This window comes from Pan troglodytes, chromosome 9 (genome assembly GCF_028858775.2).
Source record: "Pan troglodytes isolate AG18354 chromosome 9, NHGRI_mPanTro3-v2.0_pri, whole genome shotgun sequence".
NCBI classification, from domain to species: Eukaryota; Metazoa; Chordata; class Mammalia; order Primates; family Hominidae; genus Pan; species Pan troglodytes.
The window spans coordinates 127,091,502-127,111,188 of NC_072407.2; the positions used below are offsets into that span (position 1 = coordinate 127,091,502).

Sequence of the window (19,687 nt, forward strand, 5' to 3'; positions counted from 1 at the left end):
AAACACACATACTTGCACATTTTCATATATGTACTGCACAGACACTTGCACGTATTTTCACACACCTGGTTTCCATCTTCTCACTATGGGACTTGTTCTTGCTCCTTCTCTGGGTCTAAATTTTCCCCAAATAGAGGAAATTCCACCAGCCATCAGATCATGTCTGCAAAGTTCTTGGAAACCTTCCAAAAGAAATGGCCACTGGGCCGAGGAAGCTGGGGGGGGTGCAGGAAAATAGAAGAAGGCATAGTGGTTTTAATAAAGTCTCTTGGCCACCTTGGTGATTGATTGATATATTTTGGCATTTGCTTCCCTGCTCTGCTGTAATCGATAGCAGTTGTAGGCCGAGGAGCAGGAAAGGGTGGGAACGTGGGATGGGGGCAGCATTGATTGATCTTTACGGGAAACAGCCTTGCCTGGTGATTGCAGTGCTGTGGCCACAAGAAACAGGACCTTGTGGTCCCAGGGAAAGGTGACTTTCCTTATACCCTCTCCCTCCCCTGCCAGGCAGGATGGCATGGCATCCAGAAACTTGGAGATGGATAAGGATACACTGGCATCCACCTAAAAAAATGAGCCATGCTGGTGTTTGGGAGAGCCAAAGTCACACTCACCTCTCCCCTCGCACCCTCAGTTTGAGCGCAGAAATCATAGTCTCCTGGGCTGCTGCAGGACAGGGTGGGAAGAGACTTTAAGGGTGAAGAGGTGATGAAATGCTTACGGGTTCCAGGTTACATCTATATCCAGGAATGACTCCAACTCACTTGGCAGCATGCTGCTGCTCAGACTGTATAACGTAGAGGTGACTTCAGCACAGACTCTGGACCCAGCTTGCCTGCATTCAAAGCCGGCCCTCCACTTACTGTGCGACCTTAGATGGGTTAACTCACCATCCTTGTACCTTGATTCTCCCATCAGTAAAATGGAGATGACAACAGTACCTATTTCCTAGGGTTGCTGTGATAGTGATGAGAGTTAATGCATGCAAAGGACTTGGAAGGGCTCTGGCATAAAGGAAATGCTATGTATTAATATATGTTGCTATTATTATCTGATGGTGGTGAACACCCAGGCTGGCATCCATGATTTATGGGTGGAAACTTAAAGGCACAAGTTTCTCTAATCAAACAGGGTCATCACAGCCTTTGTCTTCTGGTGCTGAGAACGCAAGGCTCAGGACTTGGCATCTGCTAAATAATTCTCTCAGTGCATCAGCCTATTAGCTACAGGATTTCTCAACCCTTTTAGATTAATACTTTTTCCTCAAAGCTTTCAAAAATAGCAGAAAAATAGGAATAATTTGGATTGGGAATGATAGTTTCAGTGTCCAAGATGTACAATTAAGACAGATATTCATTCATTTAACAAACACCAAACTCCTACTAAGTGCAAGACAGTTTCAACTGATGTGATGGTTTCCATCCATGAACCTGAACTTAGTGCATATACATTCAGATGTGTAATCACAACCCTCTGCAATGTCATAAGTAGTTTTCATGTAACTGGAGATCCCTCTGTCAGAGCAACATGCTCAAAATAGAAAATGGTTTAAGGAGCATTTGCCACATAACATTTTTGTTGAAAACATATTCATTTTTGAAGTATAGTTGTATTTTCTTCTATTGACATGGGTGAATGTTTGGTTTTTAGAAATTCATTTTAGCACATGAAGTGACTTTGGGGCTTATTTTCTTTCTAATCATAGAGCTGGATGCCGTGACTAATGGCAGCTGGCAGATTGGCAAGTGAGTACCAAGGGACCCAGGTTGAGGGGTTCCATGACAGGCTCCTAAGAAGTGAGAACTGGAAGGAGCCCCAGGGATTATTGAGGTCATCCCTTTCATTCGAAGGCTGAGCCCAGGGTGGTGGGTATGGCTTTTCACAGCTGAATTGGAACCTGGGCCTCTTGATTCCGAGCATGGTGCTATTTCCCGTGCTGTGAGCCTGTTGTTGATGCCCTCCCAGCTCCGCAGCAGGCCCTTTGCCTTCTTCAAATCGCCTTCTGATCTTAGGTTCCTGTATCAGGCTAAGTTATTATCTGATAATCAGTTCAAGTCCATGAAGATGCTCTGAGTACTTGACTTGGTGCCAAGCATTGTGTTAGGGCCAGGATATCAAAATAAGATGTGAAACCTACAAGGAGACTGTGACAGACGGTATTAGTGTGCCCAATTGTTTGCTGCCTTGCCCTGTGAAAGGCTTATACTGATGTCAGACCTGGTCATGTGGCTTGCTTTGGCCAGTGAAATTTGAGCAGAAGCTTTCTCCTCAAAGCCTGAGCAGGAGGTTTCAGGGACATTTTGTGGTTCCACTGCATTTTCTCTTTTTTATCTTCTAGAAGAGCGGCATGCCCAGAATAGGGCCAGGCCTCTCTAGCTGGGTCCCACAATGAAGAGAAGACATGGAATGCCAGTGCCACAGCCGACGTGTAACATAATGAGAGATAAACCTTTGCATGGTGAGCTGCTGTGATTTTATGGTTGTTTATCCCACAGCATAACCAGCATAAGCTGATGGCCACAGAGAGAATCACAAATCAGTTGGAGAGATGGTTTATTTACAACCGAAACACAGGGTGATGGATGCTTTGCTAGATGCATCCACAGAAGATTCAAAAATAGGTGAAAAGAGGGAATAACTCTCTCTTTGGGAAGGAGGGTTCAGGAAAGGCTTTCTAGGAGAGGAGATAGATTGGAGGTGTTTAAAGGTTGAAGAGATGTCCACCACATTAGGTGATTAGAGCTTTATTTGTTGAAGCACTCTAATCAGAGAGACCAGCATGCACAGACATGAAATATCACAGCATATTTGAGAATTGCCTGTACCCTCCACAGCTGTAGGCCAGGGTCAGGATTCTTTATCTTCGTAGCCTACTGGCCTCCAACCACTGTGTCAGGTCCCCAAGGGGTATCTGCAGAAACGCGGATAAAGACGCATCGTTTATTTCGGTCAGAGCTTTGACCACAAATCCTCATCTGATCCCACAGCCTGAAAAGCTGAGCTGGGATGTGTGCATGTCATGTGGACTCTCTTATAAAAGTTTAATTTTTATTTATCAAAGAATATATATAGATAGTTTGGAAATCAACAGTGGCCTCGCCTCACCTCTCCACGCTCCCAAGTCCTGCCCCAAGGCAGTTACCATCAACTCTTACATCTCATTTCTTTTTTGTGTATATCGCTGTGTTTCTAAATAATATGCTTATATTGTTACTACTTAATTGACCAATTTTAGGAATTATGTATTGATTTACTGCCATGTAGAGAACTTAATTCTCTCATGGTGTTGTCTCCCAACTCCATCCTTGTTCTTCCCCTCCTCCTATCTCTTCAACATAAACTTACTCTTTAGTTCAATCACTATTTGATGTTTCTATGCTAATGACTATGCAAATATAATTTGCTACCAAGTCAAGTAGTACAATGTGACCTTGTGTCCTTTTTCATACAATCCATTGTTTTTCCTGGAATTTACTTTCTATGCATTCAGGCTCATCTGTTTTACTTTTTCCCCATATAGTAATCCCTCCAAGAATCTTGTGTTTTTCTGTTTCAACCTGGATTAGCTGCTTTATAGGAATGCTGTTTAACTGTCATCCAGAGGCTTCAATTTACCATAATTTTGAGTTTTTCCTTTATTGTCTTCCTGTGGTAAATACCCTATTTCCTGAATTCCATGTATTCTATGTTGCCCTATAGTCTAACTTTATTAAACCCCATCCTCCAATAACTTCCTAAGATAGGGTGCCTAGGAGGTCATTTTCTTGAGTCATTGAATATCTGAAAATATCTGTAGACTACTGTGATATGTGACTGATAATTTATTTGGGTATCGAATTTTAGATTAAAGAACAGTTTCTTTCAGAATGTAAAAGGCATTTCTCTGATATCTTTTAACATCTGAGGTTGCTCTTTTTAAAAGTTTAATTTTTTTTTTTTTTTTTTTTGAGACGGAGTCTCGCTCTGTCGCCCAGGCTGGAGTGCAGTGACGCGATCTCGGCTCACTGCAAGCTCTGCCTCCGGGTTCACGCCATTCTTTTGCCTCAGCCTCCCGAATAGCTGGGACTACAGGCGCCCACCACCACGCCCGGCTAATTTTTTGTATTTTTTAGTAGAGACGGAGTTTCACCATGTTAGCCAGGATGGTCTCGATCTCCTGACCTCGTAATCCGCCTGCCTCGGCCTCCCAAAGTGCTGGGATTACAGGCGTAAGCCACAGCGCCCAGCCAAAAGTTTGATGTTTTTATGCTCGTTTCTTTTACCTGTGTTTTAGGACTTTTAAAATGTTTTATGTTCTAAAATGTCATGATAATGAAGGTGGTGGGCATTGGTATATATCTTTTCTATTCTTTGTGCTGGGCTCATTAGGAGACTAATGTCTTTTTTTCTCTCCTATTATCCATCTCTACCATTTTGCTTCACTCTTTGAAAGATTTCTTCAACTTTATCTTCTAAACTTTATATTCAATTTTTGAAAAACTTTTAGTTATATTTTTAATTTCAAAGAGGCTTTTAAAATTAAAAATTTATCTTTTCATTGTAATCTCATTGTTTTATGAGTACATTTTTTCCTCTTTTTGAGAGTGTTTTTGAAGCATTACTGCTCTTTTGAAACTTTCTTTTATTCCTTGCAAGAGCTCTATTGCTCCATTCCTCCTCCTTTTTTTTTTTTTTCTGTTTTAGTTTCCCTTTTCCATGTTTGCAAATTTCTTTAAATATCTGGTGATCCTCTGTTTGTTCATATTTGAGAAAGAGGCACTAAAAGTTGATGTGGGGAGCTTGGGATGTAACTGGGCAGTTTGTTAACCAGTGGGCTTCCTATAGGTTATTGGGTCACAAGCCAACCTTCTTATTGAGGTGCCTTTGATACCAGTAACTGCAGTTCCCTCTGGGGCTCTTCAACCCTTGCAATCTACTGGCTCAGGTTGGTGGTATTGGGGAGTTGCTAGCAAGGCCGGGAAAAGGACAGAAGGGCACACAGTTGAGCATGCAGACCGCTCCCTAATTCTTTTCACTTTCCACCATACTTGGTGTTCCCAAATCCAGTATTGTTCTTATTCAGTTTTTTCAAAGAAAAAAGTTCATTTTCTGGAGACAGAGGAGACTGGCTGAGTGGCTGTGTGGGGTGCATGGAGCCCTTTTTTAAAAACCGGCTTCCCACCATCGTCTGCTGTCCAGCCAGGAGCCTGACCCCAGGCCACTGAGCTTGGTGCCTCAGAGGGCTCCTCCACTCAGGGTTCTGCAGAGTCGCTCAGCCCCATCACAGGCTCTGGGCTTGTGACTTCTCTCTGTGGAGCCAGTTACCATTCTTCCTTCTTTGTTTTTTTCAGAAAAACAATGGTGGAACTCTCTCGTCCACTGTTTTTATGTTTATTCTTTCCTCTCCCATTCCTGTTGCCCTTGGTTATTACCTTTGCTGTTTCCAGAGGCTGAGCTGATAATTCACAGGCTTCTCTGGGATGATAGCCACAATGCCAGAGAAGAAGGTGGGGGGTGACCGGCGCCATTCTGCATGTCACAGCACTCTGGGCACTCCTCAGTCCCCCTGGCAGGCTCTTCTTCTTTGAGTTGTCCCTTCGGTATTGGTGTTCCTCAGGCTCCTGCCCCATATGGACTCTTGCACCTTTTGCATGAGCTGAAGCCTGGGGCAGGCCCAAGGTCTGCTCCCTGGCCCCTTTCTCTGAGCGCATGTCCTGTTGTTGGCTCCTGAATTAGACAGGAGGAGGCAGAGAAGACAGAGAAGGCAAAGCTGGATGGCACCAGCTGCTCAAGGACTCGGGGCCTCACCTCCTTCGGGCCCCACCTGGTGCTTGTCTGGCTTTTGGTTTCCATGACCCCAAACAGGAGGCGCTTCCAGTTTGGCCCAGTTACACCAGCCTCCTGAGAGGGCAGAGAGGTAGAGAATGCCCCTTTTCCTGGTCCAGTTCTGTTCACTGATTCCAAAATTAATCAGACACTGCTCTTGGTGTTGAAATCATACTTGTGAGCAAAGCAGACTGGATCTTACCTTCACGGAAGTTATAATCTAGTTTCAGAAAAGATAACAATAACAATAAAACAAAAACACTCTACTCCATTGTACAGTGGCCCCATTGGGGTCACTCTGCCATCTGTGTGTCCAGGTGTTTTTTATTTTTATTTATTTATTTATTTATTTTTGAGACAGGGTGTTGTCCTATCTCCCAGGCTGGAGTACAGTAGTATGATCATAGTTCACTGCAGCCTCAACCTCACAAGCTCAAGTGATCCTCCTGTCTCAGCCTCTCGAGTAGCTGGGACTACAGGTGCACACCAACATGTTTGGTTAATTAAAAAAAATTTTTTTTTGGTAGAGATGGGGCCTTGCTAAGTTGCCCAGGCTGCTCTTGAACTCCTGGCCTCAAGCAATCCTAAAGTCCTGGGATTATAGGCATAAACCACTGCTCCTGGCCCCATGTGGTTCTTATCCAATTCTTGAGCTCCTATTTCCTAAGACAGGAATGGGAGGAGTAGGGGAAGTCATGGAGGAAGCAGGGAGCTTTTGAGTAGGTGATCAGAACACACAACACTGTTTCATGCCTCCATGCCATTTCCACCTAGACGGACATTCCAGACGAGATCGGGTGCGTTCAGAGTGGGATGGCTGTAGACTGGACGTTTTGTTCCTTGTCATTTTGGCAAATTCCATTTATTCCTCGAAACTTCCATAATCCCTTCCTGTGCAGTCTTCCCTAACCCCCTTCCCTCTCAGCATTAACCCCACGCTCTTCTGTACTCCTTCCTTACTTTGTATAATCAACTGCTCCCTGAGGTAGGCCCTGCTTCAGGTGCTGAAGGTACCCCTTGAGCAGTATGTGGAGAACAAGCCAGAACTTTGGGGCCACACCCGTTCAGGTTGAGTCCCAGCTCCACCACATGCTAGCTTTGGCCACAAGCAAATGAATTAATCTCTCTGAGCCTCAATCTTCTCATCTGTGGAATAAGAATAGTGGAACCTATGATGAACCGCTTTGGCGGTGAAGTGACTGCAAAGCGCCCAGTGACAGCACATAATTGGCACTCGAATGTTGGTTCCCTTTCTTTTCTCCCTTTAAGGAGTTCCCAGTCTGATGAGGGGAGAAAAGTAAACAAGTCAATAAATACAAGCATTTGTCATAGATGCTAAAGGTGATAAAGAAACGTGAAATAAGCAATCCTGAATTACAAGCATGGATTTATGAGTCTGCTGCACTAGACCGTGAGAGCCTCAAGAGCAGGGCCACATGATTCTGTTCTTTTCAGCCCTGTGCCCCTAGCACCTGGCGCAGCCTCTGGCACATAGTAGCTGCTCACTAAATGTCTGAGCAAATGAAATGGGAATGGCTCCTGTTTTACCTGATCACAGTCTGATGGCCAGAGCCTGCCCAGCTGTTCCTACTTCAGAGAAGGGAAAAGTATAATTTATCAGCCAGCTGGGATGAGAATCTTCGCTCCTCACTAGAGGCAAATTTTTCCAAACATTCTCACAGTCTGGGACATGAGCACTGCCCCACGCCTCTTGTATTGTGGGAATGAGGTACCAGAGATGAGGGGTGACTCGATTCATCCACTGTCCTCTTGTGAGACCAGCCTTTCTCGGTCTCTCTGAGCACCCAGACATGCAGACCTCCACCAGCTTATCTATCCTATTCAAATGAGTCTGTCTCCCAAGAACCAAACATTTTCTCTCCCTGGCCCTGGCTTGAAATGAAACAACTTAGCCCATAGACAGTTTTATGGTCCCTCGCCCTCCATTCCTCTTGTCGAGCTGCGCTGGTGAAAGCCCAGCCCAGGCTATGATTTATACAGCTCTCCCAGGCCCCTGTTGGATTCGGAGTCTGGAACAATAAGACAGGGCTATCCATCACCCCTCTGCTCATGTCTCTCTGGACTCATTGGGAAGCAAGGAGGGGTTGGTGGCAGAGAAGACAGCCTCAGGGGTCCTGCCCAGAGAGCATTTGTCACATTGATGGAATGCACGGGGCGGGGGTGTGGTGGGGACAGTGGAGGCTTTTTATTTCACCCTAAGCCTGCCCTGTGACAGCCAGGATGGAGTGAGCCTGGGACAGGGGTGAGAATACACCTGGGGGTGGGGGTTGGTGCAGGAAGAGAATTAGAGTTCAAAGGCTGATCCTGACTAAGGATGCTGCCCCCACACCTGCTCCAGCTCAGAATGCAGCAACTGCATGGGTCAAGACCAGCTTCCCCACCCTCCCTGTGCAGCATAGTCCCCAGTGTCAGCAGGCATGCCACACAGATAGGTGTTCACTCACTGACTACATCCCTTTTCCCCCTTAATCTCTCACCTGGCCTCGGGATCAAAGCCATTCAGAGAAGTCCTTACACACTGTGTGACTGTGTGCTTGTGTGTCCCTGTGACTGTGTACCTGTGTGACTCTGTGACTGTGTGGTTGTATGATAATGTGTCAGTGTTTCCATGTGACTTTGTGACTGTGTGTCTGTGTGACTTTGTTACTATGTGACTGTATGTTAGTGTTTCTGTGTGACCTTATGACTGTGTGTGTGATGACGTGTCAGTGTTTTCGTGTAACCTTGTGACTGTGTGACTGTGTCTGTGTTCTGTGTGAATGTGTGTCAGTGTGACTGTGTGTCTGTGTGACCATGTGACCATGTATCAGCGTCTCCACGTGACCTCGTGATTGTGTAGTGCTTCTGTATGGCTGTGTGTTTGTGTGACTATGTGTCTGTTTCTATGTGACCATGTGTCAGTGTGACTGTGTGTCTATGTGATTGTGTGACCATGTGATCATGTATCAGTGTTTCCATGTGAACTTGTGACTGTTTCTGTGTGACTGTGTCAGTGTGACTGTGTCTGTGTTTCTGTGTGACTGTGTTAGTATGATTGTGTGACTGCATGCCAAAGTGACTGTGTATCTATGTGACCATGTATCAACGTCTCCATGTCACCTTGTCACTGTGTAATGTTTCTGTGTGACTGGGTGTTTGTGAGACTATGTATCTGTGTTTCTATGTGACCATGTGTCAGTGTGACTGTAGGTCTATGTGATTTTGTGACTGTGTGATCATGTCAGTGTTTCCATGTGAACTTGTGACTGTGTTTCTGTGTGATTGTGTGTGTGACTGTGTCTGTGTGTCAGTGTGAACAGTCAGTGTGACTGTATTTCTATGTGATTGTATGACTGTGTGACCATGTGTCAGTGTCTCCAAGTGACCTCGTGACTGTGACTGTTTCTGTGTGACTGTTTGTGTGACTATGTGTCTGTTTCTGCATGACCATGTGTCATCGTGACTGTGTGTCTGTGTGATTGTGTGACTGTGTGATCATGTATCAGTGTTTCCATGTGAACTTGTGACTGTATTTCTGTGTGAACATGTGTCAGTGTGACTGTGACTGTGTTTCTGTGAGACCATGTGTCTATGTGATTGTGTGACTGTGTGACCATGTGTCAGTGTTTCCATGTGAACGTGTGACTGTGTTTCTGTGTGAACACGTGTCAGTGTGACTGTGTGTCTGTGTCCTAACAGTCCGTATGTGATGAGTGCATGCCATGCGTGTGTTTGCAGCTGCACACAGGTCCACAGGAGTCCAAGCAATAAGTAAGACCTTTCTGAGAGTCAGGGGGTTTACATTCTTGAGTGGGTGACCCAAGGGAAGCCATGACTTTGGCTTCTGTGAATAATTCAGTGCTCTAAGACTGGGGCTGAAGAGATGCCACGCAGCCAGGAGGAAAGGAACTGGGACCCTGTACATGGTCTTCTGTGCTTTCTGACCTTGCTCACACAAGGCAGAGAGGAGGTTGATATGTGGTGATTGTAAACAACTTGAAATTGCCATTCTTTCTAGGAGTCCCCACCCTTTGGGTTGGGGAGCCCCTCCCAGGAAAAAAAATTGTGGTGGGGATGGGGCCCAGAGCTGTGAGAACAGCGAGTCCCTGTACCCCCACCTGTGCAGAGGGAAGGCTACGATGCATTGTCTGCCACTCTGGCAGGGTGCACATACCCTGGAGACAGCATTTTGGTTGTCAGGAAATTAGAGGCTTTGTTCAAAGCCAAGAAAAAAAAATTGATGCCCAAATCCAGGAGCTGAAGAAAAGAGAATTCCAGGGCTGTGGTGCGGTTGTGTCTTTGTTGTGTCTTTTTCTTTTAGTGCTGCTGAAGCAATAACATGTAATGACCTGAGCGTCACTGCCTTTCTGCTGCCAGCTGCCTCCAGCGCCTGGGAAGTTGGCTGACCTGAGGAGAAGCCAAGGGTGGCTAATGAGTCATTAAGAGTCTTTATCAAATTAGGATTATAATCCATCTCAACATGCAGAGGAAAATGTTTCAAATTATCTACTTTCTTAATTGCAACTCAAAGATTTGGCAGGAAATTATCATGAGAGATAATGTCTGGAAATTGATGGATTGTGCTGATGTGTGTCTAAGCTTCCCTAACTCTAATAGCTGGAGAATTCATACACACACACACACACACACACACACACACACACACACACACACGTACATATGCTTACACTGACACTTTGTATACACAAACACCCCTGCTATCCGTACTGGTTCAAGTTACTACCCAGGCAGACACACGCACACTCATGCACACACAGATTATGTCTGCATAGAAGGTCAAGAAATTTGCATTTATTAGTTAATTTGAATAGGCTGAGATTGTTACCAGATGCTGAGAGACTGAGAGATTGGGAAGGAGAAGGTAGGATATAAAAGAAACACTAAATCCTTGCCTTCATGAAGTTCAAAAGCTGCTTGAACTAATGTATACGTATTTGAAATTTAAGAACACGTACAAAGGAACATACAAATGTATACTACTATGATGGGAATGTGAACACATAAGCTCTGGGGATACAAGACATAGGTGTCCTGAATGAAGTAGTTTCTGGAGTGGATGAGTTTTGATTTGGGTGTGGACATTACTACTGGGTATTGTGAAAGTAGCCAATGGGAATAAAGGCAGAAAGAGACTTACTGAGTCTGTCAAAAGGACCACGCAGCCAAGCAGTGACACGACATATATGCAAAATCTCCGGAGATGGGTGAGGCTGGAAGAAAAACCCTGATTTGTGTTGAGAATCCAAGTGGACTCTTACTTGACTGTTAAATCGGGAGAGATTTGAACACCCTTTCCATGTCCCTCCTGCTAGGCCTCAGTTTCTTTGCTGTAAAATATGGGTGTGAGCTGGAGGCAGAATTAGGCTTTTCCACATCTCTCATGGCCCCTGAAAACCTTAAAGATTTCTGGGAGTTCAGGGATTCTGATTTATTCATCTTCATAGCCCAGTGCCTTCTATGTGCCTGGACAGCCTAGACGCTGAATGGGAACCAATGAGCTGGTAAGTTTCTTAGAGGCTATCAGTGTATGCATGCTGAATGAGTGAATCAGCGAACAAATGAATGGATGAGGGGGGCAAGGGAGTGAACGTTTATGCTTTATGAAGGACCAATTCAGAATGGTGGTTTGGAGTGTGGGTTCTGATGGCAGCCTGTCTGAGTTCACACCTGGCACAAGTTCCTTCACTTACCTAAGCCACATAGGGGTGCGGTGGAGATCTGATGAACAATGCATGTTTGGCACTCAGCATGGAGTCTGGCACCCAGCCAATAAGCAATACATATTAGCTATTATTATTGCTGTTGTTCTGTTTTGTTCTTCCTTGCTAAGTAAACTGTGGTCCCTATGCGAGGTAAGCTGGGGGTTTCTTGCTCCCTCATTTGGTCACTTTTCTTCACTGTCCTTTTCTAATGCAATAAGACGGGACCATCTTCTGCAGGGCATGTGGCCTTCACCCCTTCCCAGGGTTGTTGGTTGTTTCTCTGAGCCCTGCAGTCTGGCTGCCATGGGGCCCGGCTGCCAGAATACAGTTGGGAGCCCAGCCATGCAAAATCCTTAGCTCAGGAGGGCTTAGAGTTTGGATGCAGCATCAAAGGCAGCAAATGCTGATAGGGTTCCTCCCTGGGTACAGGGAGAAGAGGGTCCACTGGGTGAGCAGAAGGATGCAGATGGTTCTGTGTGAGGTGGTGGTGATGTGAGTGATGAGAATGGAGATGGTGCTGAAGGAGAGGATGATGGCTGCGGGAGTGACAGTTCTGACGGCGAGGAGGCTACTGAAAAGGAGATAGGAGACAAGGGGCTCAGGGATGGATCCTTCAGTCCAAATGGGAGAGGTGGTTTTTGTTTGGGGAGAATAATGCTTTCAAAACCCCATGTAACCCTGGGAAGGGGTTGTGGGCAGGGAGTTCTTAGCCACCTCTGCAGTCTGAGGGAGGCCCTGAATAGCCTAATGATCTCCTTTCATGCTGGTCCTCTGTGGGGTCGGCAGAAGCAGAAGAAATGGAAGAGCTGGAGAGCTGGAGTGATACATAATAAATAATAAAGGTTTCAGCATCCAAACATAGCTTCTATCAGAACAAAAACGAAGCCTGGAAGGGAGGCTTCAATAAATGGAATGCAAGTCACATAGTAATTTTAAATTTGCTAGTGGCCACACTGAAAAAGTAAAAAGAAACAGGTGAAGATATTTTTAATGACCTATTATATTTTTATTTAACTCCATGTATCCAAAATATTACTATCTTAATATGTAATACATATAAAATAATTCTTAATGAAATGTTTCACATTCTTTTTTATAGATGAAATCTTCTAAATTTATTACACACATAGCCCATCACAGTTAGGACTAGCCACCTTTCAAGCGCTCAGGGCCTGCATGTGGCTAGTGGCTGCTGTAGTGGACAGCACAGGTTTAAATCCTTCTTTCTCAAATTTTTTTGGCCAAACTTTTGGGATGGCATTTCCCAGAAATGGCTCTTTTTGGAAATCGTCATAACATTCTCTCTTCTCTTCCTAAATATAGTCTAAATATTCTCTCTTCCAATCTCTCTCTTTCTCAGTTCTTTCAAGCTGGCTGTGATCCTTCCCACCCCTTGCTAGAACCTAGAAAGAACTTTGAAATTACTCAGAAATCTTCTTTTTCCTTTCCTGCCACCCACAGATCCTCTTATCTGGAGCTAAGGCCAGGACAGCTCCCACCTGAGAGCTGGTATCTGTGTGTCTGTGTGTGTGTGTGTGTGTGTGTGTGTGTGGACTTGGGGTGGGGTGGGGAGATGCTTGGGATAAGTAAGGGATGGGGAGGAGACAGTGCTTGAAGAAACTTCCCTAAAGTGCATCAGTACCATAAAGAAGATGGGTTTTTAAAAAGCTTTGGGGATTATATTGCTCCTATATTAGAGGAGCTGGTTAAAGGCATGACCCAATTAATTGCCTATCGTGTGCCCAGAGGGCAGGCTTCATCCCCCTGCTTCAGAGGGTGGGAGTGGGATGAGGGAGCTGAGAGGCTTTCCCAGGGTCAAAAAAAAAAATCAGACATGGGCAAGGGGCCTGGACATCCCAGCTTTCAGCTCAGAGCAAAATCCTGGACCCGCACTCCCTTTTGGAGGATTTCTAGCATCTGAGTTTTTATACCTCTCAGGTCTCCCCTTGTCTGCCCACCCCTTTCTCCAAAGGATGTGCCCTTCCTGCATTATTTCATCAGGAACGGAGTCTTCCTCACTTGGCCCTGGCTCCCCCCACCACAGCCCCACCTGGATCCAGGGTCAGGAAGGAGGCCTTAGGTAGAGAGAAGAGTCCCCCTGCCCTCATTTCCTTGCTCCCATTATCCGTGTTGCAGCCCTCAGGGCCTGTGGCAGCTTTCTCTGTAAACAATATCTCCCTTCCTCAGGCCAATTAAATAAGCACTATAATAAAGGCAAAGGCAAATGCAAAGCACTGGGCAGCCCTGGGTAAAGGGCTATTAAACCTAATGCTGCCATTCATTTATCGAAGAGCCTCCCATGTGCCAGGGACTGTGCTAAGCTCGTTAGATTTGTGATTTTATTTAATCCCCATGGTCTCATGAGTTGGATTCTATTATCATCCTCATTTCACAAACACAGAAACTGAGACTTGGCACTCACCAGTAATGTCCCAGATAGCTGGCCATTTCATTACAGGGTGGAGAGCTGAGCCAGGGCCTGGTGATTCCAGAGCTGGTGTTCTCTTTTGGGGGATCCAAGGATCCTTTGAAGAGAGGTGATGTTTCCATGAAAGCTTATAAGCAGATAGGATTCGGAAGGTAGGAAAAGGGGGAATGAAAACCCAGGGCTGAAGGAAGAGTGTGAGCAAGTACAGGAAGGGCCCAGAATCCAGAATGTACTCTGGGGCCCATGAGCTGGAGCAGGAGTGCTGGGTAGAATGGAAGTGCCCAAACCTCACAACTGCAGTGACTTTTAAAATACGGGCTCCAAGGCCTTTCTCCAGACTGATTTCTCTAGGGGTGGAACCTGGAACCCTGAATTATAAAGAAGTTCCCCGGGGGTTGGGGTGGGGGTTCTGATGCAGCAGGAAGCACTGGAAATCACTAGAAGGTGGAGTTGGGGAGGCGTTGGCAGGAATGGAGCAGATTAGCCTGAAAGGGGATCAGGGCCAGATGAGGACTAACGTGAAGACCTTGCTAAGTAAGAAGTGTGGCATTCAAGGTCCTTCTTTTTATTATAAGGCCCAGTAACTTTTTAGGCTAAATCTTATAAGCAATGGAAAGCTACTGATGATTTTCAGGAGAAACCAAGGTGTGATCCAACCTTTGTTATAGGAAGAACATCCTTGTGCAAGTGTATAGGAGGGATTGGAGATACTGGAGGCATTGAGACCAGTTAGAAAATTATCAAAATATTCCAGGTGACTAGTGATAAGTCTGTCAACTAGGACTGGAACAATGATGGAGAAATAAGTTTCATTCAGTTCAATCCAACAAGCATTTCTTTAATATGTTTTCTGGATTGGGCACTGGACCAGGTTTTAGGGATCCTAAGATGAAATAAGATATTGTCCCCATCCTCAGGGAACTCGCAATCTATCAATATTCATTAAAAATAATTAAGTTGAGAGTGAAGGGAACTGTAGTTGGGTGGTATTATGGACTAAATTGTGTCCGCCACCCCAATTAATATGTTGACACCCTAACCCCCAATGTGACCGTATATGAAGACAGGGCCTTTAGGGGGCTTAAGCGAGGTCATAAGGGTAGGCCGCAATCCAACAGGACTGTCCTTATAAGACGAGGGAGAGACCACCAGAGCTGTCTCTCTGCCTGTGTACACAGAGGAGAGGCCACAGTGAGAAGGTGCCATCTACAAGCCAGGAGGAGAAGCCTCTCCAGAAACCAACTCTGCTGGCACCTTGATCTTGAACTTCCAGCCTCCACAACTGTGAGAAAATCAATGTCTCATGTTGAATCCATCCAGTGTGTGGCATTTTGTTGTGGCAGCTTAAGCAAACTAATACAGACAGGTCTTAAATTTTTGTTCATATTGTGACATTGGCAGAATTCAGTTGGGCCATTGATCACCCACATTGGAAGATTGGAGGAGGCAGCCTGGGCTGGTGTGGGCTGCTTATACCACAGACAAAGTGCAGGTAGAGTGAGAAGAGGGCCCAGAACCAAACAGGAACTCCAAAATTTAGGAGTGATAACTAGGATTTGTAGAAACTTCTTTTTGGTTATAATGTCAGTGTGTTGATGGCTTATGCAATACAACATGTATATTCCTCTCCATTCTCTTCTTCATCCTCAGAGGGATGATGGGGAAGAAATTGTAGAGTATCTGCAGTGAATTCTTAATTTCTACTCTATCCTTTCTCTACTCATTGACAGAGCCAAAACTGAGATGTGGAACTCATGGAATTTGACATATTGACAACTCATTTCTTCATTAAGTATTTACTAGCTTGTGTCTTCTGTTGATTCCTGTATTATTGCTACTTAATGTTTTACATATTGGCACTTTGTCTTCTTCAACAAATGAATGCTTCTTGAGGACAGGAGCCATAACCTGAGCCTCTTTGCTTCTGCTCTTTATTCTTAGTGCTAGCACACAGCAGAGCTTCTGGAGGGTGCAGGGAAAATATTTGCCTTCAGTGATTATAAAAATGATGGTTATATTTTGGATAATCATTTTTTAAGCTCTTGCAAATGACAAAAATAGTCAAAGCAAGATATATTTACTTAAAACTACGATGTGCAGTTTAAAGCACCAAAAAGGTATTAGTGAAAATCATAGTATTTAAAGACTCCAAAAATTAATAGCTCATGGCAATGGATCTCCCATATCAGGAAAATGTTGGGCATTGATCTAGATTTCAGAAAACGAGGGGTGTGACAGGTGTAAATCAGTGATCCAAGGCTGTTGCCTGCGGTCCTATTTATGGCTCACTGACACCTCTCTGACGGGGTGAATTCAGCCTGATTTTCCCCTCTGACTCTGCAGGCTGTAGCAACTCACTGGGAGCCATGGGAAAGAGAGAAACTCCTCCCTCCAGGGGTCCTGGGCAGAGACAAATGGATCTCCCCTCCCCCTCCCTTATCTGAAGAGGGCTTCCCTCTGAGAGTTTATGGCAGCCTGACCTCCAGCCTCTGGGTTGGAGAATCTGGCCGCTTCTGTACCACATAAAAAGGGCAAGTGCATTCATTATTATTATATTATTATACAATGTATAATATATAATAGCGATTATGCTGTCAGCAGCCAGAGACTCTGACTGCAGATCAGAGGCTAGGGTGACATAAATCCACCTAGTGAAGTTTTTGGAGGTTCTGTGTGAAGGTGAGAGGATTCTATCTGTCTATAATGGGGGCTACCACTGAAGAGTTTCTCCCACAAGCAACGTTGGTGGGTGGATTTGAGGGTATTGGGAGGATCTGGACAAACAGTAGTGTGTGTATCTGGGATGTGATATAAGAAGGGTCTCAATTGCCTCCCCTGAGCCAGGCAATGCTAACAGCTCTCATCCTTGCCCATGACGGAGGCGGGTGAGTGGCGACCCAGAGGCCTGAGAAGAGCCCAGGGGCAGCCTTCGACTTCATGGGTCAGATTCTTTACTGAAAACTCAGCGGCTGGGTTTCACTTTCTGCTTTCCCGCTTATGTCGGTGTCTTTGTCTGGGCTTCTTCCAGGCCCCCTGCCTGGCCTGGGGTCAGAGGATCAATGGCTGCCTGACTGGCTGAAAGGGCTCCTCTATGGGGAGCAAGAAGCAAACTTCCAGAGGCAGAAGGGGTTCTCTTGTCCCTTTTTGCGGAGGGCCATGTGCTAAGTTGAGGAAGCAAGCATGTGTGCTCCTGTGTGTGGCTCTTAGTAGGACTGTGATCTCTGCTGAGTGAATGGAGGCGCTTGTGGGTCTACACATGCCTGCTTTTGTCTTCCACTGTAGAGGGCATGTAAGGAACCCATTTCCTCCCTGATGTAGATGAAGCCACCCCAGCAGGCCCAGGCTGAAACAGCCCAGCTGGTCTTTCCCTTTATATGACTGCACCCCAGCCCCCAGAAATCTGGGAACTCACTGAGTTTCTTGAGGACTTTTTATTAGAATGAAAATAGCAGTGGCTTAGAACAGGCTTGCCTGACATTTGCAAAGAAGTGCTTTACTGACAAAGCCTATCCACTCTTTCCTCTCTCCCTCTGCCCCACCTTGAACCAGACACCCCGGGAAGCCCACAGCAGAAAAAGCTCTTGAGACCAGGAATAACTAACCAGAGTGTCATCTGAACACCTTTTCTGGGGCCAGGGTAATGAGAATTATTCAAATGCAATCATAAAAATGAGGCCAGCCAGGCAGGAAAAGGGGGAGGGGGAGTGCTGGTGGAAGGAAGGATTTCTTGCCCGTTTTAAGTTTCATCATTTCTGGGGAGTTCTCTTGGGGTCCACAGAAAATCTCACCTCATCTCGGTCCCCTCAGCACCGGTGATATCTTGGAACTCGGCCCCGGTTGTTCGCTAAGGAGGACTTGGCTTGGGGGCGGGAGGGTGCTCCAGAGTTCCTGGGGGTCCACCGCACTCCCCATCCGAGGCTCCTCGCGAGCGGAGCCGCTTCTCCAGGCCGCTCGCCTCCCCGCCGCAGGAGCAGGCCCGCGCCCGCCGCCCGAGAGCCTCCAGTAGAGGGAGACACTCCAGCGGCTCCTCCGACTTGGCAGCGGCCGGGCCGGGAGTGGGTGGGGGTGATGGGGGGTGGGGAGAAAAGGGGGAGTGGGGAGAGGGGAGGTGTGTGAAGGGGGGGTCCGGGGGGCGGGTCCCTGTGCCGCTGACGTCCCGAGCAGTGCTGGGAAGTATAGGCTGTGTTGTCACGCCGGTGTCAGTCTGATGAAGATTGGCATCAGGTAAGCTGTCATTCATTTCCATGTCAGAGACGCTTTTGCAGGCGGCGGCGGCGGCGCGGCGGCGGCTGCTGCTGCGGGCGGCTGCCTCAGAGCGCGTGTGTTTTATTCCAGTCCCCAAGCCAGAGTATTATTCATTGCGACAGGGCAAGGAGGAGAGAGGGAGAGAGGGAGGCAGCAGGGAGGAGAGAGAGGGAGGCAGCAGGGAGGAGGGAGGCAGGGAGCAGCGAGGGACGGCGGGAGCGTGCAGAGAGAAGCTGGGGAAGCGCCGGGAGAGCGCGGAGCGGAGCAGCGCGAGGGGCGGCGAGGCCGGGCACGGAGGCTGCGAGAGCCCCGCGGGCCGCCCGCTCCCCTGCCCGGCCAGCGCTCAGCCCCGCCGCCACCGCCGCCGCCGCCTCGCCGCGCTTGGGCCCGTGGCCGGCCGCGCATTGTCCTCGGGTGCAAGGAGCCGGGCTGCGGACTCGAATCGCCGCGGGCCCAACCCCGTAGCGGGCGGGCGGGGAGCTGTGCGCCAGGAGCGCCAGGGGACCCGAGAATAGGAACAGGCACGCCGGCCCGAGCCCGGGTGCAGAAGGCTCCCGGCCGGGCGCTCCGCGGGGAGAGGCTGGGAACCGCGGGCAGGCTCCAGGTTCTCTTTCTCCCGGCTTCGGGCGTCCTTGGGGCCGGCGCTTACTCGGCGCCACCAGCCTGGAGCTGCTTTCCAGCGGCTGGAGGCGGGAGCGGTCCCAGGCTGGGGCCAGGTGACCGGAGGAGTCGAGGAGCCGCGGCCGCGGCCTGGGGAGGCAGGGCGAATGAGGGTTTGCAGACGGATCAGTGGAGACAGGGGAACACCGGCGGGGTCCGGGAAGCCAGGATCCGAGGGTCTACACGCAGGGACCCTCACCCAGGGAGGAGCGAGAATGTGTAGGGTCACCGGCTTTCCATGATTGTTGGGGATCTCTGGTGAGGCGGGCGTAGGGGCCCGCGCGAGGCTTGGGAATCGGGAGCCCTTCTGGCTCGAGAACTAGGGGATGAGTTCGTAAAAGAGGGAACGGAAGGCGATCGAGAGCGGAGAGCTGAGGGGGATGGCGCAGGGTCCCGAATCTGCAGCTCAAAGTTTGCATTTCTTTCGGGTTAGGTGACGGGCTTTCCTGGCTCCCGATCCCCAGGAAGAAGCGAGCGAAATGGGCCGTCCTTTCCCGGGGCTCTTCACGGGGGAGCCGGGGGTTTCCGCGCAATGGGGAGACTCGGGTTGGGAATTGAGGGGTAGGGGCTTGTGGATCGGCCTGAATTAGGGCTGGGTTTTAGGACCAGTCTAGAGTTTGGTTTATAGGATCCAGACTGTTTACGGAATCGGGATCGAAGGGCCGATAAGTAGTTTACACGCCGGCCAGAGCAGAGGGCTGGAGGTCGGAGTTGGGGGCTGGAGGAACGGGTGGCGTTTTTAGGATTCAGTAACAGGATCACAGCTTTTTCTTGTGGTGGAAGCTATTGGAATTTGGGGAGGGTCGCACGAGGGGTCCTGCAGCTC

General features: G+C 47.6%; 2 protein-coding genes across 11 annotated transcripts in view; one reads left to right on the forward strand and one right to left on the reverse strand.

Annotated features, from left to right (window-relative positions):
* The window catches only part of PKNOX2 (PBX/knotted 1 homeobox 2), a 320,839-nt gene that overhangs the window by 34,690 nt on the left and 266,462 nt on the right, over positions 1-19,687 (forward strand). For 5 of the 10 annotated variants that reach the window (XM_016922232.4, XM_063783483.1, XM_063783482.1 and 2 more), the window contains exon 1: positions 18,093-18,180. The exons of 1 other annotated variant lie outside the window; for it this stretch is intronic. The gene's annotated coding sequence lies outside the window, so the exon portion shown is untranslated. Of the gene's footprint in view, positions 1-1,705; positions 1,746-2,338; positions 2,459-18,092; positions 18,181-19,687 lie in introns of those variants that run through there. 4 more of the 10 variants (XM_016922236.4, XM_054661700.2, XM_054661694.2 and 1 more) reach the window with 3 other exon arrangements.
* LOC134807283 (potassium/sodium hyperpolarization-activated cyclic nucleotide-gated channel 2-like) lies at positions 13,951-18,286 on the reverse strand. The gene is made up of 2 exons (XM_063783486.1): positions 17,745-18,286; positions 13,951-14,053 (listed from the first exon to the last, which is right to left on the reverse strand). Exon 1 carries the CDS (start codon positions 18,200-18,202, stop codon positions 17,801-17,803), a length of 402 nt encoding a protein of 133 aa, XP_063639556.1. The 5' UTR covers positions 18,203-18,286; the 3' UTR covers positions 13,951-14,053; positions 17,745-17,800.

Coding starts and splice junctions, on each gene's coding strand:
- LOC134807283 (XM_063783486.1), bottom strand. CDS start 18,202: ATGGAAATGAATGACAGCTTACCTGATGCCAATCTTCATCAGACTGAC.